General features: G+C 41.2%; 3 protein-coding genes and 1 long non-coding RNA gene across 5 annotated transcripts; 1 reads left to right on the top strand and 3 right to left on the bottom strand.

The window, feature by feature from the left end:
• Positions 1 to 167: 167 nt before the first annotated feature.
• Positions 168 to 4026, bottom strand: LOC115141094 (protein rapunzel-like). Its single transcript, XM_029679711.2, has 3 exons — positions 3785 to 4026; positions 1856 to 2352; positions 168 to 1668 (listed from the first exon to the last, which is right to left on the bottom strand). The coding sequence occupies exons 2-3, from the start codon at positions 2347 to 2349 to the stop codon at positions 978 to 980; spliced, it is 1185 nt and encodes a 394-aa protein (XP_029535571.1). The 5' UTR covers positions 2350 to 2352; positions 3785 to 4026; the 3' UTR covers positions 168 to 977.
• Positions 3791 to 27281, top strand: LOC115141097 (uncharacterized). Of its 2 annotated transcripts, XR_003865328.2 has the most exons (5): positions 3791 to 4283; positions 4976 to 5086; positions 21405 to 21472; positions 22324 to 23364; positions 23446 to 27281. It is a non-coding gene; the product is annotated as an uncharacterized LOC115141097 (long non-coding RNA). The 2 variants fall into 2 exon arrangements; XR_010458462.1 differs by having other exon boundaries at positions 22324 to 27281.
• On the bottom strand, positions 11183 to 22810 carry rpz (rapunzel). Its single transcript, XM_029679712.2, has 3 exons — positions 22731 to 22810; positions 19070 to 19126; positions 11183 to 14649 (listed from the first exon to the last, which is right to left on the bottom strand). Exon 3 carries the CDS (start codon positions 14553 to 14555, stop codon positions 13872 to 13874), a length of 684 nt encoding a protein of 227 aa, XP_029535572.1. The 5' UTR covers positions 14556 to 14649; positions 19070 to 19126; positions 22731 to 22810; the 3' UTR covers positions 11183 to 13871.
• On the bottom strand, positions 14659 to 19058 carry LOC115141096 (uncharacterized). The gene has a single exon (XM_029679713.2). The coding sequence runs from the start codon at positions 16467 to 16469 to the stop codon at positions 15801 to 15803; it is 669 nt and encodes a 222-aa protein (XP_029535573.1). The 5' UTR covers positions 16470 to 19058; the 3' UTR covers positions 14659 to 15800.
• Positions 27282 to 27919: the final 638 nt, after the last annotated feature.

A 27919-nucleotide genomic window follows, 5' to 3' on the forward strand; every position in this document is an offset into this window, starting at 1 on the left:
CCAAAGCTGTGGACAGGAAACGCTGACTTATGTGCAAATATCAATTCAATTAGTAGGGGCCCCGGTGAGTGCGAGTGCACTAGCTTGCTTTAATGGCAATAGACGTCAACATGTTTACACAAGACAGGCAAGACACACATACACAGTATACATCCAATAACAGCTGATTGCAAAGCATAATGCCAAATGTTGTTTTTATTATGACTGAATTAGTAGGAATTAGAAAGATTTGTCAATTAAACATCACTTCACATACATGCTGTAACAACTGGCATAAGTCATCTGTTCACAAATATCCACAGCTCGAGAGGTAATACCATTAAAGTTCTGCTACTGCAGCATGCCTGCTATGGGTTCAGAAGCAAGGGTTTGAGTGTGTTGTGAAGACAAGGCACAGTAGAGAACACTGCCAAGTTGTTTTCACGGATGGCAAAATAGCTTCCATGCTCTCTTTCATTGTAATGTAGGCCAGCCTGTGTCGTAGAGAGACAAAATGAGAGCACAGCTCAGCAGTTGCAATCTCAGCAAAATCATCTCTGTGGAATTGTGGGCAGCAAGGTTATTCCTATTGGCAGTAGGGTAAGATGCATTGAGTTAAGCTATTTAACTACGAGAGAGTATTGAGTAAAATGTGGTCATAAATTATGGTAGGGGTTCGTCACTTATAATAAAATGCATATACAGTTCATTAAGTACTCTGCGAACACTGGACTATTGTAACACTGCCTGCAATTAGCAAAAGATTCAGATTTCTATACAGTGAATCTAATTGCCACCAAAGCTACTTGCTATACACAGTGCAGAGTATTATGTAATGGCTAAGACAAACTGCATGGTGTATTCACAAAACCTCATCAACATTTACCATCATTTCCCACACATCCTCTTAGAGTTGGTCAATTCAGAATTTAGAATAACCCTTCAGGTTGATTACATAATGGTCCCTATTTGTCTGACTTGTTGCACCTCTATCAGCATCACTCCGAGTGTATGCACAGCGCCACGTTCTTGTGCCTCTCCCAGTAGTGGCAGTCCTCAGGGAAGCTCCAGGTGGCCTCACTCTCCTTATGGTGACTGACAGCATGCACCACAAACCCTGCCAGCTGCTTCTCTAGGACCCCCACCACGGCCTGGGCATCACCCTTCTTCCCCGGCCCCTCCATCAGTTGCCGGATGCAGTCGCGGGGCACCGGTTGGGGACTGGTGCTGTAGGAAACCACTAGGTTGGTATCGTTCACCTGCAGCAACTCAAACCAGTTCTGACCGGCCATGTGTTGGAAGTGGTCCCCGGCACGCCAGTTCCGATAGCTGCTGCCAGAGTGGTTGACCACTCGGACCGACCAGCTCACCCAGTCGTACTTCCTGGTGAGAAATTCCTGTACTTCCTGTGCCGTGTCCTGAAGATTCCGTTCCTCTTTTTCCTGGAGAAGACGCTGGGCGTCAAGGCAGGCCTGTTCAGGGAAGGCTGCTACGCAGGCCTCAATGCATGCCTTCATCTTTAATTCCACTCTCTCGATTTCTCTGCTCCAGACCTGGATGGTTTCCTGCTCCTCATCGGGGCCCTTGGTGAGGGCACAGTGGCCCAGCAGGGCAATCAGGCCCAGGCAGAAGAGCTCCTTCATCCTCACACAGAAGTCCTCCAGTATGCGCCTGTTCCTCGCCTCATACCTGTGACAGATGGTGAACCAACCACTCAGTTGTTATGAATAACAATAAAAGTAGTCATCCTATTTACCATAATCACAAGTTAACAGTTCAAATTGATAACACAAGTGGTCTCGAACTAAAATACTCAACAAACACCATGCTCCCCAGGTGCATAAAGGTCCATTTAGCATGGTTAAGAACACTTTACCTCTCCACCACCTCCAAGATGGACTCCCCAAAGCTGTTGGTGCCCATCAGAGCATCATACAGCACATACAGGTTCTTCTCCCCTCCGGTCTTGGAGAAGTGCTCCAGAAACAGTCTCTTCTTGACCTCCTGAAACTGTGGCTTGGCCTCCAGAATGTCCATGTATTTCCGGAACTGGTTCCTGATGTTCTCCTCAACCGAGAAGTACTGGGAATCCAGCCGACCCTTCTTAATCTCACAATCAATGTCCTCTAGCTGGGTGGACAGTACGTCCAACTTGTTCCTCACGGCCAGGAACTGCTCTTTGACATAGAAGACCTCTTTGCTCTGTACGTTGTCCAGGGCTAGTCGTAGGACAGGTGCGGCTGCCACACAGAGAGGGAAGAGCTCGCCTACTGCACTGGCCAACATCTCCGCCCCTCGCTCGAAACTCTCCATCACAGCCTCGATGGCCTCTTTCTTCTGGGCCACCACCTTCTCCAGGGGACTTGCCATGCTCTGGAGGGAGAATCAATAGGGAAGGTAAACTATGTGTCAATGCTTGGCATAGGTGTACCGGTCTTCAGGAATCATGCTCAAAGTCTGGAGGGAAAAGCTGCACAGTAATCTCAAAGAAAGTGGTTGAATGCCCTATAATAACAGTCAACATTCAAATCCTTATTGGGGCGCAGGGTGTGGACATTTACAAATAATATTGAGGACCTTGTTACAGACCAAAACACACATTTATGGGCCACATCGCTATTAAATCTTAAAGGGGCAATCAGCAGTTCCTACATACATTTTTGGACTTCTAAAGTAATGATATGTACCCATTGATTCCTGAAAAATATAACTTATAAATGCCTCATGAGCTTAGTTCAACTATCGTACTGTATCAGAACCTAAAATATAAGTTTAACTCCAATGTATGTCAACAAAGTAAATGTAAACAAACATATATATTTTTATATCATGGACTTTTTATATCATAGCACTGTTTATGATTATTTATTTTTTCGTTACAAACGTTTTCGCAGTGGGGTGTTTTTTGTTATGGTTTCTACTGCTGATTGGCCCTTTAATGATTGACAGTCAGTGAAAAGAAATACATAGAATATGATCATTAAATCTATAAAGTACTCTAGTCAGACAGCAAGTGTAATCACTGGCCATGAATGTTACTATACCACTATTTACAGACACGTTTTTAGAGATGCTTGTAATCAAGAGCTACATTTTTATATGTCTGATATTGTCAAGGTCAAAGGTAAAAATGTGTATAATATTGAATGAGATGCAACATTTGCATGTAAAACAAATGACAATCTAAAGCCAAAAGGGATGATACATGTATCATGTCATAAAAAGACAGAAATGGACAGAGGTGTGAGCAGCCCTTCACTGGGTCTGTTTATGCCTCATTTGGTTTCAGAACCGACCAAATTCAAGCAATAGCATCCCTAAATTATTGCATCCTTGGTCAGACCACAATCCGTAGAGGATGAACGGTCATACAGACACTGCGTCATTTTCAAATACATGATGTCCAATTAACCAAGTCTTAATAAATAAACACAAATTAGATGTGTTTTATTGGAATATCTTAGATTATGTTTTTGCCAACCGTCTGTGTTGTAATTTCCAATGTTTGAGAAAAAAAAAAAAAAAAAAAACATATAGAATTTTTTTATACTGACTTTATTTTACTTTTACATTTGCATTACTCCAACTGTAATTAATAACTAATGCAGTTGGGTAGGTCGAATAATATAATAATGCAGTGTTTTTATTCATGCCCATGTATGATGGAGATGCATTGTATGGGTACATTTACGCACGCATTTAGCTAAGCCCCATGAGTAACATTGGGCACACCTTGCAGTCCTGATCCCTGTCTTGTTGTTCGAGAAACCCATTCCTCTCTTACAACAGCACAGCGTTTCTTTACCTGGTAATGGCTCGACTTGTCCTTCACGCCCGATCAGCCCCAACAGCTGCAGTTAAGATTTTCTTCTTCAGTTTCCCCACAGCTCTCTTTTCACTGTGATGTTGAGGAGAGGTCCAAAAAGAGAGGAGGATTCACCGCCACGCATTTAATATCTGCAGGTTTATACGTAGAGACAAAGAGAGTGAGGGGGAGATAGAGAGGGGGAGAGAGAGAGAGAGAGAGAGAGAGAGGAGCGCACAATATGCGGTGGAATATTTTTGGATTCCCTCTCCCCTGTCTTAACCGTCAGTGCTTACATGAAGAGGATTTTGGTAAGCTCTTATGAGAGAGGGAAAGATAGATGTGACTGTGACTGTAATTTTCACTGATTCACAGGTACAGGCGTTTGGCTGAAGATCTTGGAAGAGACTATTGCGCACTTTGCGTGAAAGAGTCAGCTCTTGGAAATGGGTGCGGGAGGGTCACACATTGTCTCTTCTGAAATGGTTAAAACAATTCGGTATGTACAACACTTTTGTATAAATGTGTGATAGTGTGACATGTTTTAGCAGTTAAGACATTGATCGATGGGTGAGACGTCGATACCTTTTACCGAGCGCATCTCCCCTACAGGGAAAGCTTTTATGTACTACCTATAGCAGATCAAATATTTTCTAGCCTAATCTTTTTTATTTAACCAACATTGAATTCAGGACTTTTCTCATTGAAATCCAATTAATGAAGTGTTGTATACAATTCGGGAATGTTCATGACTGTTTGAAGCTTTTTAACCTTATAATCGAAATAATATTGTGCTACATTGTGCCTCTAATATTGTATAGGCTTATATGACAGTTCAATTACATTGATGAAATTGGTCCATTTTTACAGTTTTTTTTACAATGAATTGAAACCCTAACCCTAATTAATTGCATCAGTTTTATTCCACCCCCCCCCCCCCTCTCTCTGTGCGCGCCATAGACTTGGTGCGCGAGCGCGCCTCGCCTACTCCCCATCCCCGCATGATCAGAAACCATTACGCAAATCATTATTTATAAATCATTATAATCTGCATATAGATTTGGTTAATGCACAATTATAACTTTCTATTCATTGATATGTTATGAAACGGATGACATAACACAATTGAATTTAACGGCATTTAATTGCCATTTAATAAAACACATATCCTATTTCTCGATGTCTTTGAAGCATGCAGCGGCCAGTCTCAAATGACGACTTCTGACTGAAGCATAAAGTCGTGGGAGCTGTGGCCAACTGCACATGAAACAAGTGAATCCGACAAGTCATGAAGTTATGCAGGTAAGACAATATCTTATGTGTCAGACAGTTGGCATACTTGTCTTAATACATCTCAGTGTTGGTCCACCGACTCAGGGGAGGGGAGTGTGTGGGGGGGGGGACCTGTTTATCTGGCTGGCATGGGGACATACCACAGAGGAGTAGCCTATATCTGTGTGCGCTGTCTCGGTGTCTCTTTTTTAACAGTGCCGTGGCCTAAAACGAAAACAGACATTTAAGTAAGCCTACTCTCATAGTAACATATTTTCCCAAATTAATGTATTTTTCATTTAGACCAACCATGAGGCTTATCAAAACGGTCTATAGGCCAAACATTGACTTTGTAATACAGTCTGGTTTCCACCAAGCCCTCTGGTGGAAATATACAGTACACTCTTAGAAAAAAAAGGTTATTTGGCTGTCTCCGTAGGAGAACCCTTTTGGGTTCCATGTAGAATCCTCTGTAGAAAGGGTTCTACATGAAACCCAAATAGGTTCTACCTGGAAACAAGCATCTTCACGCAACAGCATCTGCTGGCAACAAGAAAATGACATTCACTAATGCATCATAGTGATTTATTATAACGATGTTATAACTACTTATGAGTTATGACAGCTAATAGCAAATGTTAAAATGCACTTTATCATTGGGTATTAAATTCACTTATATGGCATCGTGTGTTGGTGCCTACAGTAGCAGTGTTACCAAATGTTTAGTTATCAGGATTCCACATCTATTCTGACACCTAGAGGTATGAAATTATGCTACAGCAGGGGTCTCCTACCCTGTTCCCGGAGAGCTACCCTCCTGTAGGTTTTCACTCAAACCCCAGTTGTAATTTATCAACTAGCTAATTATTAGAATCAGGTGTGCTAGATTAGGGTTGGAGTGAAAACGTGCAGGTAGGTAGCTCCCCAGGAACAGGGATGGAGAGCCATGTACTAGTCACAACCGATTGGCTTTTTGCAACACATGGGCCAATCCCAAAAAGACCCTATACATTTATTTGAATTTTATTTGACCTTTATTTAAATAGGCAAGTCAGCAAGTCACAAATTCTTATTTTCAATGAAGTCCTAGGAGCATGCAGTTGAAGTTGTAAGTTTACATACACTTAGGTTGGAGTCATTAAAACTAGTTTTTCAACCACTCCACAAATGCCTCTTACGGATGTTCAGAATTCATGCAGATTTTCGCAGCTTTTTGTTAAAAATCGCGCAACATTTGAGAGCCCTGCTATTCATGCCAGGAATATAGTACATTCATATGGTTAGTGTGTGTGGATAGAAAACACTCAGACGTTTCCAAAACTGTTTAAATCACGCCTGTGGCATTTACAGAACGGGCGTTTCATCGAAAAGTGTATGAAAATCTGTTCTCTGAAAATGGAAAAATATATCCTTCCGCCACTACAGGCAATTGTTCAAAGTGAATCGAATTAAATAGAGCCGAGTTTACACTGCCTCCAGCTGCCACAGGTTGAGTCATGTCATTTGATTCGTAATTGATTCTTGGTCTAGCCCAAACAAGGGAACATCTTCCATGATGACTCCGCCCGGATTTTTGGTCGACCTCTGGTCAGACATGTTTTTCTAAATCGACAAGATAAAGATTTTAACATCGTTTCCTGATCCATTTATCGCTTATTAACATGTACTAATACCTAAAGTTGCATTAGAAAAGTATTTCGAAGTGTTTTGTGAAAGTTTATCGTCGACTTTTTGATTTTTAAAAAACGACGTTACGTTATGAAATGCTAATTTTTCTCTCTTTACTCGCAGTATTCCGAGTTCGATATCTAGGCTATATATGGACCGATTTAATCGAAAAAAGACCCTAAATGATGTTTATGGGACATCTAGGAGTGCCAAGAAAGAAGCTTGTCAAAGGTAATGAATGCTTTATATTTTATTTCAGCCTTTTCGTTTGCGACGCTAACGCAAAATCTGTCGTTGGGTGACGTTGCAGTATTTTTGTAGGGTGCATGGTATCAGATAATAGCTTCTCATGAATTCCCCGAAAAGCATTTTACAAATCTGACTTGGTGAATAGATTCACAACGAGTGTAGCTTTAATTCAGTATATTGTATGTCAATTTTAATTAAAGTTTGAGTTTTATCAAAAACTATACGTGGTGCACTTGAAATTACCGCTGATTTGATCCCCAAAGCGGGACCACTTCTCTAACAAGTTAAAACAAACTATAGTTTTGGCAAGTCAGTTAGGACATCTACTTTGTGCATGACACAAGTCATTTCTTTCCAACAATTGTTTACAGACAGATTATTTCACTTATAATTCACTGTATCACAATTCCAGTGGGTCAGAAGTATACATACACTAAGTTGACTGTGCATTTAAACAGTTTAGAAAATTCCAGAAAATGTCATGGCTTCAGAAGCTTCTGATAGGCTAATTGACATCATTTGAGTCAACTGGAGGTGTACCTGTGGATGTACACTGCTCAAAAAAATAAAGGGAACACTTAAACAACACAATGTAACTCCAAGTCAATCACACTTCTGTGAAATCAAACTGTCCACTTAGGAAGCAACACTGATTGACAATACATTTCACATGCTGTTGTGCAAATGGTATAGACAACAGGTGGAAATTATAGGCAATTAGCAAGACACCCCCAATAAAGGAGTGGTTCTGCAGGTGGTGACCACAGACCACTTCTCAGTTCCTATGCTTCCTGGCTGATGTTTGGTCACTTTTGAATGCTGGCGGTGCTTTCACTCTAGTGGTAGCATGAGACGGAGTCTACAACCCACACAAGTGGCTCAGGTAGTGCAGCTCATTCAGGATGGCACATCAATGCGAGCTGTGGCAAGAAGGTTTGCTGTGTCTGTCAGCGTAGTGTCCAGAGCATGGAGGCGCTACCAGGAGACAGGCCAGTACATCAGGAGACGTGGAGGAGGCCGTAGGAGGGCAACAACCCAGCAGCAGGACCGCTACCTCCGCCTTTGTGCAAGGAGGAGCAGGAGGAGCACTGCCAGAGCCCTGCAAAATGACCTCCAGCAGGCCACAAATGTGCATGTGTCTGCTCAAACGGTCAGAAACAGACTCCATGAGGGTGGTATGAGGGCCCGACGTCCACAGGTGGGGGTTGTGCTTACAGCCCAACACCGTGCAGGACGTTTGGCATTTGCCAGAGAACACCAAGATTGGCAAATTCGCCACTGGCGCCCTGTGCTCTTCACAGATGAAAGCAGGTTCACACTGAGCACATGTGACAGATGTGACAGAGTCTGGAGACGCCGTGGAGAACGTTCTGCTGCCTGCAACATCCTCCAGCATGACCGGTATGGCGGTGGGTCAGTCATGGTGTGGGGTGGCATTTCTTTGGGGGGCCGCATAGCCCTCCAGAGGTAGCCTGACTGCCATTAGGTACCGAGATGAGATCCTCAGACCCCTTGTGAGACCATATGCTGGTGCGGTTGGCCCTGGGTTCCTCCTAATGCAAGACAATGCTAGACATCATGTGGCTGGAGTGTGTCAGCAGTTCCTGCAAGAGGAAGGCATTGATGCTATGGACTGGCCCGCCTGTTCCCCAGACCTGAATCAAGTTGAGCACATCTGGGACATCATGTCTCGCTCCATCCACCAACACCACGTTGCACCACAGACTGTCCAAGAGTTGGCGGATGCTTTAGTCCAGGTCTGGGAGGAGATCCCTCAGGAGACCATCCGCCACCTCATCAGGAGCATGCCCAGGCGTTGTAGGGAGGTCATACAGGCACGTGGAGGCCACACACACACACTACTGAGCCTCATTTTGACTTGTTTTAAGGACATTACATCAAAGTTGGATCAGCCTGTTGTGTGGTTTTCCACTTTAATTCTGAGTGTGACTCCAAATCCAGGCCTCCATGGGTTGATAAATTTGATTTCCATTTATAATTTTTGTGTGATTTTGTCGTCAGCACATTCAACTATGTAAAGAAAAAAAGTATTTAATAAGAATATTTCATTCATTCAGATATAGGATGTGTTATTTTAGTGTTCCCTTTATTTTTTTGAGCAGTGTATTTCAAGGCTACCTTCAAACTCAGTACCTCTTTGCTTGACATCATGGGAAAATCAAAAGAAATCAGCCAGGACCTCAGAAAAAAAATTGTAGACCTCCACAAGTCTGGTTCATCCTTGGGAGCAATTTCCAAACACCTGAAGGTACCACGTTCATCTGTACAAACAATAGTACGCAAGCATAAACACTATGGGACCCCGCAGCCATCATACCGCTCAGGAAGGAGACGTGTTCTGTCTCCTAGAGATGAACCTACTTTGGTGTGAAAAGTGCAAATCAATCCCAGAACAACAGCAAAGGATCTTGTGAAGATGCTGGAGGAAACTGGTACAAAAGTATCTGTATCCACAGTAAAACGAGTCCTATATCGACATAACCTGAAAGGCTGCTCAGCAGGAAGAAGCCACTGCTCCAAAACCGCCATTAAAAAATCCAAACTATGTTTTGCAACTGCACATGGGGACAAAGATTGTACTTTTTGGAGAGATGTCCTCTGGTCTGATGAAACAAAAATAGAATGGTTTGGCCATAATGACCATCGTTATGATTGGAGTTAAAAGGGGCAGACTTGCAAGCCGAAGAACACCATCCCAACCGTGAAGCACGGGGGTGGCAGCATCATGTTGTGGCGGTGCTTTGCTGAAGGAGGGTCTGGTGCACTTCACAAAATAGATGTCATCATAAAAAATATGAGCAAAAAAGACTGTACAAAATAAATACAAATATTGAGCTACTGTGCCTATAGAAAGTCTACACTCCCTTGAACTTTTTTTCCCTAGAGATCTACACAATCTACTCCACAAAGTTATACAAAAACATTTTTAAATAATAATATGGCAATATCATAATTGGATGTGTATTTTTTATTAAAATGTGTGTACTAAAATAAAATCCCAGGGTTTTCAAAAGACTGAGATGAATTACTTTGATCCTAACAAACTCCCCAGTCTCTGCCGGTGACAACCATACCAATAACATGATGCAGCCATCACAATATTTGAAAATACAAAGGGATCAGCAACATTGCATTCACTCCATATTACTGGCCTGTATGACAAAGGGGAAAATACTGCAAGACAAAACAGCAAATAAATACACTTTTTGGCCTAAATTCAAAACTACATTGTGATGGCAGCTTGTCATCGGCAGGGACTGGTCAGTATGTCAGGATCAAAATAAATATTAATGGAGCAAAACCAAGGCAAAAAGTTTGAGAAAACCCCAACTCAATCTTCTGAAAACTTAACCCTGGGATATAAGGTTTTATTTTTCAGTGAGACAATTAGACACATTTTAATGCCAAAGACACACCAGAATGGCTTTCCAAGAGTTGTACCTGAGTGGTCTAGTCTCAGTCCTGACTTAAATTTGCATGAAAATCAGAGACAATATTTGAATATTGATGTCCATCAATGATTCCCAACCAAATGTAATGAGCTTGAGCAATTTTGATAAAACCAATGGATATATATTGCCCTAAGAGTTGTGCAAATTTGATGGAATCTTATTCCAAATGATTCACAGCTGTAATGGCTGCCAAAGGTGCTTCCACCAAGTATTAACTAAGGGGGGTGGAGACTTATCCAATTATTATTCCAGTTTATTTTGTATTTATATAGAAACATTTCTATAACCTTCTTTCACTTTGAAAATGTTGAGTAGGTTGTGCAGATCTGTAGAAAAAAATCAAATTGAATCCCTTTTTAGTTAAAATTTTAAGGAAGCAAAATTGAAGAGGGTGTAGACTATATTGCATGCTGAAAAACATTTGTAAATTCTTATTTTATACTAATACAATTGCTCAGAGAATGAGATTTTGTTTAACAAGTCTCAAAAGATTGGGTTAAAAAGGATATCTTTTTGCAGCTGTTTTCAATACTCTAGCAGTCTCCCTTTGCCACGGTAACTAGCCTTTATCTAATTCTATTATTTATTGTAGACTTTTTTAAATCAAGGGTGCCAAAAACCATGGACCTGTCTGTATGTATTGCCCATCATCATTTTGAGATAAACCAGGTTAAAATGATAATACTATTGTGAATTCCTCAAGATATTTTAATGCATAAAATCAATCTAATACAAGTGATATTTTACTTTCAATCTTTATTGATAGTGCTGCATAGTACAACCAGCCAACAAAGAACAACATAACAAAGAAATAGGCTACGAAGTTTAGATGAGGAGCATATATTTTCAGAAAGCCCTAAAGTGGTAAATATATTCCCATCTATTAATTTTAACAGTACAGAATTATAACTATTTAACAGCCATACATCTCAGTTGAAACAATATGAAAGACAGGGACTGGTACCACAGAATAGCCATTCCATTGAATATAGGGTTATGAATCACAGATATGGAGAGCTCTCTTGGATCTGTGAGTATATACATGGCATCAGTAACACTGGAAATCTGAGTAGTGGGGTTAATAGCACAGAAGAAAGAGATCAAATCAAACAGCAGTGCTTTAGACCACAAGAACAAATGAAGTAAAGAACAGAAAGCAACCCTTTCTTAGGCAAGACACAGTAAGGGGACACGGAACATGGACCACAGTGTAAGAGACACTGTTGGTCAGTTATCTAAATAAAAACTACTATGGCCATTTAAGATGTATAAAATCCCCAAAACATCTACAAAACATCACCATAATGTATTTGAGTAAAAAACAAATATCTCTTACATTACTTTTGGTGTAAATTGCTTCAAAATATGAAAATAATATAATAGATTAAGTGAAAAGAAAGGGGGTCACAGAGCAAAGATAATTCCCCAGAAATCAAATTATTTAGGGTGTGTTCGTAATTTGTGCGCTCTTGGCCTTCATATATTTTGAGTGTTGTCAGATTCTCAATTTGTATATTCAGAGCCTTTCGCTCTTGGAGCGTTTAGAGGGCACAATGGACGCTCTGGCCGGGGAGTAGGGTTGATCTGAGCGTTCTGACCTCACAACGGCAGTCAAGCACCTAAAATAACTGGCTAAAGTTGGCTAGCTTGCTAGCTACTTCAAGACACAAATGAGAGAACACCTCACTCGTGTTGTGTAGAGTGTTGGTGACTAACTGTGCTGCTGGCAAAAATGTTAATATGTTTTCTTTGCAGATGTTTATTGACACAGGTCATATTCAATGGGTGTTGCGTGTTCGAAAATGAATCACGTTATTCTGCGCTATGACACACTCAGACGAGAGTGCTCTGAAATCGTAGTAGATGGCCAGAGGGAATTTATGAACGCAACCTTGGTAAAAACAAACAAACATTTTTGCAAATACTTAATTGATCTGTGATACAAGAAAACCCATAAGAGAGAAAGCACTTAAAGCTAATGTATACTTTGACCTTTTGTATTGTTGTGCGATTAGTTGTCACGTATAGTTTAGTGTAGTAACTGCACTTGGTTGGCTTACATCACACCCACCATATTGTGGTGTGTTTCATGAAAACAAACAAATACCAAACAATATGGTTGAAAAGGAAACTAGTGTTTTTGGACAGCATAGTAGGCCGGTTTTGGTATTAAATTAAAACAGGCTACAAGTGTTTAGTGTTAGTTACAGTATGATTATCATTCCACTGACTTCATTATCCGGGCCAACGCGCTTTGACAGACAGTCTAGTGTTTTTGTTGAATAATTATGGAAGCAACATAATGCTAGTGTTGTGTATGTGGGGGGGTGGGGAGTTAACTATAGGATCCCCGCCAAAAATACATTCTTAGATAACTCTGGATATTTGTTATCAGTTAGATTTTGGTTAAGTTAGATTTTACAGTGCATTATTTATCAATAGTTTTTTATGCTATCTCCAATTAAATGCTAAATAACAGTTAATTTAGCTGCAGATATATAGTTACAAATGACCTACAGTAATTAGTAAAGTAATACTAATTAACCCACTGTAAAGTCAATTGGTTTTGTATTTAGGCAATTGGCATGCTATGTTAATAGTGTCCACAGTATAGATAATGTTTTTTTTACTGAAAGTGCTAGGTTGCATCAGTGGCGCTATTAGAATTGCATGGAGTATATATCTGTTCAAATAGATACCCATTATGGTGAATCTTACATTCACGCAACAGAATGAGCCTGTTCTCTGTGTCTCCCTCTAAATCACCAGCAGATACCAGCAAGAGAACATATTTTTTTGAAAGTGCTGAGTATTGTCAGACATTAAAACCACTCCATCGTACTCTTTAGAAGATAGGAATGGCATAGTTAAATCTAGTTGAGAGCCAGTCCAAATGTTGATCGTCAGACCGCTGTGTATGCAGGTTTCCATATCAACATTCACGTATATTATATTGGTCTGTTCATTGACTACTGCGGTGGATGAAGCAAATCACTAACTGTTTTCATTCAATTTACTTACCTCTAACTCATAGGTACCAACAGTGAATAGCCATGTGATCATTAAAGAATAATGAATCCACATGACATGAGGCTGATGAGAGGAAAAGGGCTCATTATAATGGCCTGAACTGAGCATATGGAATGGCAAACACCTGGAAACTGTGTTTGATGTATTGGATACCATTCCACTAATTCTGCTCCAGTCATTACCACGAGCCCGTCCTCCCCAGTTAAGGTGCCACCAACCTCCTACGATCCACATTGATAGTCAATTAACTGGTTGAATAAATAGAGACGTTGTATACACAGCTGTCCTGGAGTAAGGAGAAAAGTGATGGGGGGGGGTCCTAGAGGGAATGTGGAGAGAGTCCTGTGTATGGAGGAAGGACAAGTAGCAGCCTCTACACCTCCTTCTCTTCTTCTTCACTTGCATTTCTGGAGGGCCTCCTGCATCCTCTCCTGCACGTGCTCCATCTTCTCGGTCCACTCATAGCTGATGCCCTCCTCGTCGTCTCCGATGACAGCGGCGTAACCCATGAGGGCGATCAGGCCGATGCAGAAGAGGTATGTGAGGCGCGTGCACAGGTTCTCCATGGTGCGGCGGTCGCCCTGCGAGTGCTTCAGGTACACCTCCAGGATGGGCCGGCTGAACAGCTTGGGCTTGCCCACCACACCCTCGTAGAGTGTGTGCAGGTTCTGGTCGCCTAGGTCGTTGGAGTAGCTCTCCTCGAAGTCGACCTTCTTGCGCTCACAGTGCTCGGGCCGTGCCTCCACCATCTCCATAAACTTGCGGAACTGGTTGCGCAGGTTTTCCTCCACACAGCAGTACTGGCCGTCCAGCGTCTCCTTCTTGATCTGTAGCAGGGCGCCGCGGTTCTGCTGGGACAGCTGGTCCAGGGCACGGTTGACAGAGCCAAACTCGCGCTTCAGTGTCTGGATGTCCTCATCGTCCACGTGGTGCAGCACCACTCGGATTAGAGAGCCGGCCACGCCAAAAATGGGGTTGACCACAGCCGCAGCAGATGAGATGGTGGCCACACACTGCAGCACCTTCACCAGGCCCTGTTTCAGCTTGGCCCGGTCCTCCACGATCTCCATCTCCGACATGATGGCAAGCAGGGGGTCACAACACCGAAGTCCAAACCAGGTAGTGCTTGAAAGGGTTTGGGAGGATGGTAGCTTCTGATTGAGAGACAGGAGTCTAAGAGAAAGAGAGAGAGAGTAGAGCAATCTATTGACAAGTTCTTAAAAAAAGAAAAGTGAATGTTTTAAACTCTAATAGTGTTACACTTAAGACAAAAAAGTATCTATATTGTTCCACACTACACAGAGTTAATGTTACACTTTCGAAAGTGTTTTTAGCTTTTTTAGGGGCGGCAGGTAGCCTAGTGCTTATAGCGTTGGGCAAGTAACCGAAAGGTTGCTGGATCGAATCCCAAAGCTGACAAGGTAAAAGAAATCTGTTGTTCTGCCCCTGAACAAGGCAGTTCCCCGGTAGGCCATAATTGTTAAAAAAGAATGTGTTCTTAACCAACTTGCCTAGTTAAATAAAACATTTTTTTTTTAAATTACACTCAATGAGTTTCTGTAACTCTGTAAATAGTTTGAAATGAACACTGGCCAACACTGTTGAAAATCAACTTCATCAGTATGTTGTACGCTTTGTAACATTCTCTGTGTAAGTGTTTCGAACCTTATAAAGTGGACTACATTTTATCACCATTGGTGTCATTTACATAACTCCATGTAAGAGCATAAAAATGAATAACAAGTGCAAAAAAAGCATTTATTTAGAAAAAGTACACTTAATCGAAGGAAGAAAAAACAATGATATACAAGGTTACCATAAAGTATGCATTCAGACTCATTTCTGAAAATAAACGACAGAGTCGGCAGTGGTAAATTGAAAACATGAGGGCTGAAGTGCAACACTGTATAATATTTTGCTATGATCAATCTAGATTTAATCCATTCCATTCATTGACAAAGAATATCGCCCACCACCCAAAAGGAAATTACTTTTCTTTTTAAATTGAGGGAAGAGGACTAGTCTCCAAACAGCTTTTAACCTTACAGGGATACTTCTGGATTTTGCCAATGAGGCCCTTTATCTACTTTCCCACAGTTAGATGACTCGCAGATACCCATAGACTTCCAGTCATTGCACTAATGCTAGTTAGCAGTAACTCACAAAACTACCTCTAACTTCCTTCATACTGGACACAGACATAAAAATGGTACCCATGAGTTCATCTGACTCTGGTGAAGTAGTTAAAGGGCCTCATTGCCAAAATCCCAAAGTATCCCTTTAAAGCCCTCATATGCCCACCCGACCCTGGGAGTGGATGAGGATCAGTTCCCCTCACACTGGGCCAGCGCCTCATCCATCTTGGCCTGAATCTTCTTCACCCTGGGGGCCCATTTCTCCCTGACTTCAACCTCATCATCCTCTGTGACCACCGTATATGCCATTAGTGTCATCAGGCCCATGTGAAAGACATTAGCCAGTTGGGAACACTTTTTCTCCATGACGTCTCGGTTTTGCTTGTAGTGCTCTAGGTACACCTCCAGCAAACCCCTTTGTTCAAAAGTTGTATTCTCTTTTATGACACTGTAGTATGTGTCTAGAGCAAGGGTATCCTTGTCTCTCTCATAGACTTCATGGAAATCCTTCATGTGGCGCTCTCTTCCCTCAGGGTCGTTATTGAACTGTTTCACCATGGTGTTGAGAGCGGTGTACTGGTGCTTGATATACTCCTCATACTTGCTGTACTTCTCATTGACCTCGTTCAGGTGAATCTGCTTCAGAATCTGCTGGTTTGTCTTGGAGATGCTTTCCAGCTTGGCGTGGATGTGGCCCAATTGTTGGGTGTCCAGGTCTTGGGTGAGGTCTTTGGCGACCAGGTCCTTTGTCACCTTCACCACTGCAGTGACTATGTCGAAGAGTGGGTTGATGGTGGCGGCGAAGGAGGAGACCTTCTCCATGCCTTGTAGGATTATGACCACTGTCTCCTTGTCCATAGATGCTGCTACACATACGACTTCACTGTCGTCCTAGAGAGAGAGAAGAGAGTATTTTAGTATTTACATCGCTCATGTCTGCAAGTCGTGCCAACTTTATTGCATTTCAATCATGTGGGGTGATTTTCTTTGACTTGTATTCAGAATATCCACAAAGCAGCCTCGTGAATCTTTGACAAACATGTGAGTGTGTACGCACATTCTGCAACTGCATCTGGAATTTAGCTGAATAATAATAGAATATTGTCGTACAGCTGAAGAACAGATTACAGTCTGCTCTTTGAACATCGGCTGACTCTCTACAACATTGGGGCACAACATTATGCCCCTTATTTTTAACAAACAGAACATTATAAGTATTCTGCTGCAGCTATTGGCAGATGGTTGCTGTCCAGTTCTGAAACTGGAGTTTAAAAAACCTTATATGTCACACATTAGATGGAAATGAATACTCTTCTCAGAATATTGATGAATGTACCATGTTTTATGCAATCATTGGAAGGGATTACGTCTTTTGATATCAGTGCGTTCTACAACTAGCACTATTCAATCTGAAATTGTGACGAAAAAAATATGTTATTGTGCTTGATAAATTCAATATCCATTGATTTAATCTAAAATTATGATTAGTAATCGAATCTTACCTGAGACAAGTCGGAAGCTGTTCCCCTCCTGGTTCTGTAGTAGTGCTCTTGGTAGTTGTGGTTCTGTTGTAGTAGTAGTAGTAATAGTTGTAGTGGTCTTAGTATTGTGGCCCTGTTGTCTCTGAACTAGCAGCCTTTACATCCATCTGTAGACCTTGGCCAGTCCTCTGTGCCATGTAAGGGCAGGGTGTGGGAGTGGCTCATGCATACACAATGCTGATTGGGTTACGGGGAAAAGGCTACTCTTCAATCCACTTTTGATTGGTTCACTATCCCATGGCTGCAGTGTCGAGTGATGCCAACTTCCATGGAAATCTTTCATTAATGTGAATGGAACTAGAGAACTGAGGAGTGACAATGACAGTGCTAAAAGATTTTTGAAATATTTTGTGTTTTCTTTGGCTGTGTCTTCAGAAGGTTTACATGGAAATTATCTAGAAAGTTATGATGCAACTGCACACACAAAGAGCTACTGAGATGAGGGTGTCCACGGTTGCTGTCTCAAGACAGCTTCTAATGTAGCACATGGGGGATATGTAAAACTTACTCCTCACCCTGAAGTCTCCCCACTTTGTGCCACCATATAGCTAGCTTTTTGTGTGGCGTGACTGGTAAGACGCTTCGGGCGGGTGGTCACATGTGCTAGAAAACAAGAGATCCTGGGTTTGAGCCTCTGTGTGAGCCGAATCAGGAAGTGGTACTCGCTAAGCAAGAAGCGTGACATCCATTATACTAACACCAGTACCACAGCTGTCGTGCAACTGATACCCATTGTCAGCTAAGGAGTTCACAGAGGTATAGCAACAGCTAAAACAAAACTGTACACATTGCAGTAAGTTTACATAAAACAGAAACATAGGTAGAATTGTGAACGCTTTAATCAAAGTGGAGGTGATATGTAGGCTACATTAAGAAGTGTCAGAGTCTTTGTATCATTGTTGTGAATAAAATATCTAAGTCAAATTCTGTATCTTTAGAATTCTGTATTTGTATCTGTTGACAGGTGAGTGGAGGAATTGTAATGGCTAACTCCTGGTCTGTGACTCAGATGCCTATAGTGTCCTTTCAATTTCCAGTTGATATTGGACAGCAGTGAAGGTGTTAACAGCCATCTCTGTCAGTGAAACCTAAACCAGTGTGCTGCTAACAGCTTTGCTTCCTCCACTGTCCCTGCATCCCCTTACTGGGCTCAAACCAGTCACGCTCTCATCGCAAACACACGCGACCGCCCTCCTTGACAACTTACCAACCAGTTGCTCTATAGAAAATGATCGGATACGATAGCACCATTGGCGACATTTAAGCTAGTTATGTGGAGTAAGCGTATGTCACTTTCTTACCTCCGTTACATGAGCATAGCAGCCCTCCTTTCAGTATTTCAGCACAAGGCCGATGTGAATGTGCCTTTATGGAGGGGACTGGTAGCTCTAGTGAGGAAGTCATACCTTTTGAGTGGTAGTTAGAAGCAATGGACGCTAACAGCCACTGGGCGGGACACAGTCATACAGAGAAGCAGAGATGACAGAATATCTGAGCTCGGTCTTGGTGAAAGAGAAACCTGTTGTGGGGCAGCACGGTTGACTTAAACTGTAGTGTACTACATCAAAGACACTATATGATGCCAGATGATACAAGTGCACACAAAAAAACTACTGGGATGAGGGTGTTCACTGCTGCCCTCAACCGTACCACAGCTATCGAGCAACTGACACCCAGAGTTGTAGCAACAAACAAAATAATGTTATACACATTGCAATAAGTTTCCAATAAACACCCTTATTATTTGACAGAAATGTAGGTAAAATAATGTATGTAGGCTATACTAAAAAGTGTCAGACAGAGCCAGACAGTGCCAGACATTATCCATGTGAGAAAAATATCTAAGTAAAATGATCTCAGTAAAATGTGTAAAGAAGTATTTGTAGCCGTTGACAAGTGAGTGGAGGAATTGCTTACGTTGGAGGGTTTGACAAGCTCCTGGACTGCGACTTCGGGCTCTGATCGATGTGACGCCTAAAGAAAAAGACAACATCCATCAAGATTTGGGGAAAATATGACTGCATCTGTGCACAGCTAATAGTGTTCTTTCAATTTCTAGATGAGATTAGACAGCATTTCTCTCTACAGCCTTTCATGCAGTTCTTAAAAGGGGATCACATTGCCTACTATACAGAGACATTGTATTTGTCAGTGAAGGAGTTAACAGCTATCTCTGTTAGCATCGCAGCCCTCCGTTCAGCACTTCAGCACCACGCTGCTTTGAATGTGCCTCTATGGAAAAGACTGATCGCTCCAGTGTAGCCGTGATATCAGCGCTAGCAGGCGAAATGTGGAAGTCGTGCCCCTCAAGTGGTGGTCAGAACCAATGGAAGCTAACATACACTGGGCAGGACTGAGTCATACAGAGAAGCAGAGACGACAACAGACTGAGCTTAATCTTGGTGGGAGAGAAACATGTACTATGGCAACACGGTTGCTTAAACTGTTGTGTACCACATCAAAGACACTACTTTACATGAAGTGAAATGATTTCACGGTGCTAATTTAACCTGCATGAGTTGAGTGAGAGTGATGGACGTTTTCAAAGATCGGCAGATGTTTCCAAAGGTGTACCTAGATCACTGCGACTGAAACTGAGGTGGCTTAAAGGTAAAATGCTGGGTCATCTCTTCCACATGTTTGAAATACAAATACAAAAGATGTTGTTGTTTTTTTTAGCTGTGTTTGTCTTCAGGTGTGGGTTTACATGGACATGATCTTGAAAGTTATTATATGATGCACACAAAGACCTACTGAGATGAGGGTGTCCATGGTTTCGTTTCTGTTTTTCAGCTGCTAACAGTCACACAGCTGTCGTGCAACTGACTCCCATTGTCAGCTGTTTCTAAGGAGTGCACAGACGAGATGTAGCCAAAATAATAGGGGGGGGGGGGGGGGGGCTACTCTTCAATCCACTTTTTGTTGGCTCACATGGCTACTGCTGCAGTAGAACATACAGTAGCTACAAACCAAAACAGAAGTCTAAAATCTGGAGTAGCAGTGGCATTTGGCAGTGAAGGAGTTAACAATTTTCTCTTTAAGCATAGCAGCCCTCTGTTCAGCACTTCAGCACCAGGCCGATTATGAATGTGCCTCTATGGAAGAGACTGATAGCTCCAGTGTAGCTGTGATAGCAATGCTAGCAGGCTAATTGAGGAAATCATGCCCTTCGAGTGGTAGTTAGAAGCAATGTGTGCTAACAGCCACTGGGTGGGACACTGAGTCATACAGAGAAGCAGAGACGACAGACAGCTCAATATTGGTGGAAGAGAAACCTGTTGTAGTGCAGCACGGTTGACATAACTATAGTACTACATCAAAGACACTACTGTACATGAAGTTAAATCATTTCACTGTGTTCTAGTGGAGGAATTCAGAGGCTAATTTAACTTATATGAGTTGAGGATTAATGTCTGAGAAGTGATTTCTCATTCTTCCCAGTGGTACTTGTGCTCATGTTCAACTATGTTACAGAAACGCGTAATTGTAGACTAAGGTCTTTTTGAAAAAGCACAGCCTTAATGTACCAAAGTCACGAGTTGAATTCGACAGATATCATCAGACTGAGAGCGGTGTCAAAGTGAGAGCCTGCTCATAATCTCATTTTTAGTCACTCACCTCATTGAGTGCAAATGGCAGGATAGGAATGCCTGCTGAGACCACAGCCACTACAAACATACACCCCAGTTGTGGCATTACAACAGTGGCTAAATGTACATGGGTTCTGGCAGAGATTCACCCACATGTACAGGCGGAGACAAGGGTTTATCAAGAGTTGAGGCACTGCACACTATATAGTGTGAGGAACACCCAGGTTGCCTGTTTGTCTTTGGTCAAATTCACTCTTTTCTGCCTGAATCTACCAGAGGGGGCAGTAAATGTACATATTTTTATGTGGGGAAAAAAACTCAGATTTCAGCACCAACTATATGGACTGCGTAGCAATGTCTCTCCAGAGCATGTTTTAACCCTTTACATTCAGGCAAATATTGGTTAGTGGGTTTGGATAGGATGGTATTTAAATGAATATGGGGGAAAGAAGGCACTTGAAAAGAAGCAAATGGGGAGAAAGTAGCTTAAAGAAATCTGATTAAAAGCCCAGTTTTCATGAGAATATGATCTGGCTTTCGGTGCTCCTTACCACACCGGTGAGACAACATATGTCACTTTCTGAGATCTGAAATATATCTATGGATACAATTTCTAATTCATTTGTGTAATTATTTCTCTTTTTGTGTCTTTCCCTTTACAGATAACACCGCATCTGAGAAAGAACGTGTTACCCATCACCTCCGACTCAACCCAATACAGCTTTGAAAAGTAGGTCATGAAAGGGTTAATTGTTCTCTTTAACCTGGGGGCCATTTTTTATTTCTTTCTAAAACTACAAAAACAGCAAGGAATTAAGTAAATTAAGAAACATAAAGCACTATTACAGACATTTTCACATTAATACTCTGTCTATCATCATCACAGAAATGCAAGCAAGCGGCAGTGTAATTTAACCCTTTGTGCAAATTAAGCCTGTGCTTAACTGTTCCTCCCAATCGAATGCTTTATAACTGGTGGTTTCAATTCTACCCATCCCATAGTAAACTGTGTTTGTACACAGTAGAAAAGTGTATGTATGGAAAAGTTGATGTATATGGGCTGTCAACCCAATATGTTATTTCAGGGAAACAGCTGACCAGGCCCCAAGGCCCGTTAACGTCTCCCTTTCAGGTTAACCGATCACCACTGTGCTACTGTATAGCTGAGCCTTCAGAGATTCAGAACACTGCAGCACTCCCTGTTTGAAGCAGTTAGTCTAGGCCCATGTCCTGTAACCTCAAATACCACCATTATTTCCAAAATAATTAACTTATTTCTAAGTTAAAGCTGGTAATTTGTATTCAAACAACACATTTTGCCTGAGCATGAATGCAAAGAAAGCAGTTGCGATGGTGCTTCAATCAGGAAGTGGGCAGTTACTCTCACCACTCTCCCTACAGTGGAGCGGCCATCTTTACAGCTCTCTAAAAAAAAACATAGCAGAGCAAGCTAACTAAATTCTACATGTTATCTCACACTAATATCTTTGCAAAGTTTACCATTTGCATGTTTGCTCTTTATTTGAATAATTTTCTGTTTCTTATTGTTCAATCATGACATCTTCCCATCTTTCTTTACAGAGCACAGCCTGTGAGGCAGTTTGGGCACTTCCCTTTGGACAACAGCCCTGAGACCAATATAAATCTGACAATAACTGACTAATTAACACAATAGACAACAATACAGTTTCTTCCGGAGTTTTACTGACTTTGTGAGTACTAAATCCAACCAACATCTCCTCTGCAGTAGCATAGAGCCAGCAAGCTCCCTTCCCTTTCCAGCTATGGCTCCCCCTAGCCGTGCTTCCATATTTCCTTGTTTATGCACAGCATAATGGCCTGACCCTCCCTTCTCTATAACATTATACAGACACCATCTAGCACCTGAAAACCTAAATTTTTCTAGATATATTTTGAGATTAGAGACTCTATATACCTCATATTCATCCAATGGCACCCTAACCATAGTGGAACAGAGCTTTTCTTACCTTTACAAAGTGCTTCTCTCTATACCTCTCTCTCTCCAAAGTCCCAACCTCGATAGCCTCCTTCTTCTTCCCAGAAATCCCTGCAAAAGGGGCACTTCCATGTAAGTTGAATGTGTAGGGGTGCTCATTTTGGACTCAACCATTACTGTAAAATACAGAAGGCCCCAGATGCTCAGTAAGGGCCTATTTGGGTACATAGTCCCACAGGCGCCAACATGTCCCTTTCAAACGGTATGACACTGGCCCTATAGTAAATAACCGTCCCCTAACTCCCTCTGTCCTCCCCCCCAATGGCTTTCACATCATATGGCCCATCCACCAGTCATACAGCCAATGCTGAGAAGCAATTGTAACTTGCTGCACAAATGAGCTCTCAGAGAGTTTCCACTGGGTTTTTGTGGATTCACCAAGCCTTGGGGCATCTTAGAGCTGCCCAAAATCATTGCTAGGGGATATTTTGGACACACAAAGACCCCTTTTTATTGAAACAGACCATTTGAATGCAGAGGAAAATATTATGGTGTGAATATGATGCAATCAAGCAAAAAGAGAGCACTGTCTCCAAGTGTCCCTCTCCAAAAGTGCAGAGATGTATCCACTGGGACAAGGAGCTTTCCACTCACACAATGAGAAGGTAATTAAGATCCTGAAGTTTAAAATGTAATTTTTAAGAATGTTTTTCTTCATATATTACTAAACAGATTATAATTTTAAGGTGCAGCGGATGACAAATGCCAATTTTGGGGTCCGCGCTTTGAAAGCAGGTAAGCTCACTAATTGACAGGACACATTGCAGTGCATAAGGTAAGGACTTCATTCTTGTTCAAAACTATATGTATATACTTAAATAAAATATATATTTTTTAAATATTTTAAGATGTAATATATCAATGGTGTATCATCTCAAACTAAATTATACATATTTACCATATATCCTACAATATACACCTACCACTTTATTATAATATTTTATTCAGCACTAGCCTATACTAGCCTACAGTTGAGAGCATGGTCCTGAAACAAGATAACATGCTAATGTTTTTAAAATAAACTTATCAGAAAATGAACAAAAGATAGCCTAGCAGTTTAAGACTTGACTGAACCAAATTTGATATAGCCTACCTGAATAAGCAGCTATATATCAGGATCTGACAGTAGGCATCATCAAGACATTAAATTAATATGCTTTCAAAATTGCCAAAGTAGAAGTGGTGTGAAAAACAAATGCCAGTACTTGGTTTCCTGCGAGTCCAGACTTGAGATGATCTTTGCCCTAAAACAATAAGCACCCAAACCAGTCGTCAACTGCCCAAAGCAACAGCAGATCAATCCAAACCTTCAGTATCAAAATACAACGTAAAACGTAGTCTTCATTTTAAAACCTTGAATAACAAACGCCTAAACACCTGCCCAGAACGAATATCGGCACTACAGCACAGATATGCTACTTAAAATGAATCATGTATTCGTAAACAATGTTAGATTATATTTAATCGAATAACAACGAGACACTAGGTACATTCAGAATCTGGAGACAGGCTTCAGCGCAGGATTGGAGATGTCAGCTGCTGGCGCGCGCCTGTCGCTTTTGTTCACGAGAACAGCCGCAGCTGTCTGACTAGAATAGAGCACATTTGTGAGCGGAATAAGAACAAATAACAAAAATGAACTGGTATTTATCTGAACAGTAGCCAATAGCCATGGTGGTAGTAAGCTTCATATTTGAGTTGTCTGTCGGCGGTTTGAATGCGTAAATATTTACATGTAGGCCTACACAAACCTGGACGTTGCGAAAGATGGACGCCCTTGTTGATGGGGGTTTGTTTGCAGACAGGCAGACCATTGCATGGGCTACAAGGGAAAAGCTAACCTTACATGGCATATGATTTTCCATTCCTTCTAGCTACCTAAAGTTGAATTATACATAAGGGATTAATGCAAGGCTAAATGTCGCCTTTCACTACAAGTCGTAACACATATAAATAAAATCAATCAATATCTGCAGTGTAACAGTATCGCATTCCCATAATGATATGAGGCAGTGCAGAGCAGGCTATGTGGCTACGCTATGTTCTGCGTGCGTAAAACACGCGCCAACGTCACAACGCTTCTACATAGGAACAGAGCATATGGATGAAATACAGTAATACAGTAATGAATTAATGCCTTCACTTTTGTTTCATTAATGTTCTTTATAATGTTGTAATGTTTGAATATCTGTATTATTTATCAGGGGTGTCATGAACTCCAAAAATCTGAGGGGGCACAAAGTATGTGAGGATGGCTTTGGGGTGGTCAGGAGGTGGGCTTGGCTCCTGTTCATTCATATTCATTAAACATATTTGTCTTGCTATAGCCTTAATCATTACGCTTAATTCTATGTTAAACACTTTTCTTTTTCTGCATATCTAAGCATACCTTTTGAGCTGTCTGTATACTCCTGATTAGTGGTTATTCTTTAAAGAAACGAAACATGCTTCTCTGCATCTCTGCTAAAATATGGGTAAAATATTGAAAGGAATGTGAGTCTTATTCAGTACATTTAGTTATTGCTTGCTTTTCTAAAGTCTACCAATCTTGCCAGCAGGTATGCCAGCGAAGATGATAGTTAGACAAGCTAGCTACTCTAACTTGATTGATTGCCTCAACCTATCTGGGATAGCTAAAGCCAATATCAAATTGCTAGGTGGCTAGTAGTTTTGAATTGAATTGTTTTATTAAATTCAGATTGTGTGTCACTTATGTACACAGAATACCCCATAATGTCAAAGTGGAATGTTAACAAATTAATTTAAAAAATAAACTTGAGTCAATAAAAGTATGCAATCTTTTTGTAATGGCAAGCCTAAATAAGTTGAGAGGTACAAATGTGCTTAACAAGTCACATAATAAGTTGCCTGGACTCGCTCTGTATACAATGATACTGTTTAACATGACTACCCAATCTCTGTACCTCACACATACAATTATATGTAAGGTCCCTAAGTCGAGCAGTGAATTTCAAGCACAGATTCAACTACAAAGACAAGGGGTGTTTTCTATGTTTTGCAAAGAAGGGCACATATTGGAAGAAGGGTAAAAAAAAAGCAGACATTGAGCATTGTGCAGTTATTAATTGTACACATTAGATGGTGTATCAATACACCCAGTCACTACAAAGATACAGGCATCCTTCTTAAATCAGTTGCCGGAGAGGAAGGACACCACTCTTGGATTTCACCATGAGGCCAATGGTGACTTTAAAACAGTAAAAGAGTTTAATGGCTGTGATAGAAGATAACTGAGGATGGATCAACAACATCGTTACTCTGCAACAGTAACATAAATTACAGAGTGAAAAGAAGGAAGTCTGTACAGAATAACAAATATTCCAAAACATGCATCCTGTTTGCACTAAAGTAATACTGCAAAAAATGTGGCAAATACATAAACTTTTTGTCCTGAATTCAAAGTGTTATGTTTGGGCAAATCCAACACATCACTGAGTACCACTCTTCATATTTTCAAGAATGGTGGTAGCTGCATCATGTTATGGGTTGGAAAGAACTAGGGAGGTTTTTTGGGGGGATAAAAAGAAACGGAATAGAGCTAAGCACAGGCAAAATCCTTGAGAAAAACCTGGTTCAGTCTGCTTTCCAACAGACACTGGGAGACAAATTAAAATTTCTACAGGACAATAATCTAAAACACATGGTCAAATATGTACTGGAGTTGCTTACCAAGATGTCATTGAATGTTCCTGAGTGGCTTAGTTACAGTTTTGACTTAAATCATCAGCTTGAAAATCTATGGCAAGACTTGAAAATCGCAGTCTAGCAGTGATCAATAACCAACTTGACAGAGCTTGACACATTTTTTAAAGAATAATGGGCAAGTATTGTACAATCCAGTGCAAATCTCTTAGAGGCTTTCCCAGAAAGACTCACAGCTGTAATCCCTGCCCAAGGTGATTCTAACATGTATTGACTCAGGGAGTTTAATACTTATCTAATCAAGATATATTAGTGTTTTATTTTCCATTAATACAAAATATATATACTTTTTCTTCCACTGACATAACAGGGTATTTTGTGTATATCATTGACCAAAAAATGACAATGAAATCAATTTGAATCCCACTTTGTAACAAAACAAAATGTGGAAAAAGTTCAGTGTGAATACCATCTGAAGGTACTGTATATACTGTATATAATGTAAATATCTTTAAACAGGACAAAGGGGAGCATGTTCCCCTGTGACCCATTTGGGCATGACACCTCTGCTATTTATGTTTGTGTTATTGTTATAATAAACAATGGGAAAATAAATACACCAGAGCAATATTCAGGTTAAGGTTATTCTGTCTATGATATGCCATACATGTTGATGTTTCTATGTTCATTTTTATGTTTTCTATAAGCACTAGTGCTAGGCAACGGAAGATGGAGCCTACATGCAATAGATTATTACAAATTACATACACTGGCGATACTCTATGCTGCTTTAGTGACGATATTCAATGCAACATTGTACAGAGATTTTTTTTTGTCAATAAAATGTAATATTTCAAGATGTTGAAGTGTAAAGTGTTAGATTGTTACTATAACCTCTTCTCATATACATGGTTTATAATTCAGAGACACGGTGGCGTATTTAGGTATTAGGCGACATGGGCAGCCGCCCAGGGCGGCATCTTGCCAGGGGTGGCACGGGGCCACCACACAGTTGTTTTTGGAATGGTGACATTTGCACAATAGGTTTTCTATCGTTCATTTGCACGTCACGTCAATGATATCATGTCACCGTGTGGGACTGTGGGTCAATTAACCTTGTCGGAGTGGGCGCCCTGATTCTAGTTTGTGAGCTAGACAGGCTACTGCCTGGGAAGGTCTCACACTCAGAAGTACTAGATGGGGAGGGGGGAGGTTGACCTCAGGTATCACCACTGGAAGCCAAAGGTAGGGGGAGCGGAGGAATCTACCAAATAGTGCACCTCTAACTTTGTACAGCACTAATGCAATTAGTAAAATCAGTCACACTACGAAATGCTACCAAATAAACCACAATTCATTCAAAATACTGTGAATATATAGTTTCACAGACATTTTCTGGTTTGTGCGAAATCGTTAAGAATAATATAAAACCAGTCTGCACACCACCAAGGTGAATTGGTTTAGTCTTGACTCTTGGTTGACAGTGTTGGGAGATGG

Source organism: Oncorhynchus nerka, linkage group LG14 (genome assembly GCF_034236695.1).
Source record: "Oncorhynchus nerka isolate Pitt River linkage group LG14, Oner_Uvic_2.0, whole genome shotgun sequence".
Classification (NCBI taxonomy): Eukaryota; Metazoa; Chordata; class Actinopteri; order Salmoniformes; family Salmonidae; genus Oncorhynchus; species Oncorhynchus nerka.

Bases quoted from the DNA above. Each gene is read 5' to 3' on its own strand.
- LOC115141094 (XM_029679711.2), bottom strand. From the start codon at position 2,349: ATGGCAAGTCCCCTGGAGAAGGTGGTGGCCCAGAAGAAAGAGGCCATC. The intron at 1,669-1,855 runs GTAAAGTGTTCT...CATCTGTCACAG, and splicing joins ATCTTGGAGGTGGTGGAGAG to GTATGAGGCGAGGAACAGGC.
- rpz (XM_029679712.2), bottom strand. From the start codon at position 14,555: ATGTCGGAGATGGAGATCGTGGAGGACCGGGCCAAGCTGAAACAGGGC.
- LOC115141096 (XM_029679713.2), bottom strand. From the start codon at position 16,469: ATGGACAAGGAGACAGTGGTCATAATCCTACAAGGCATGGAGAAGGTC.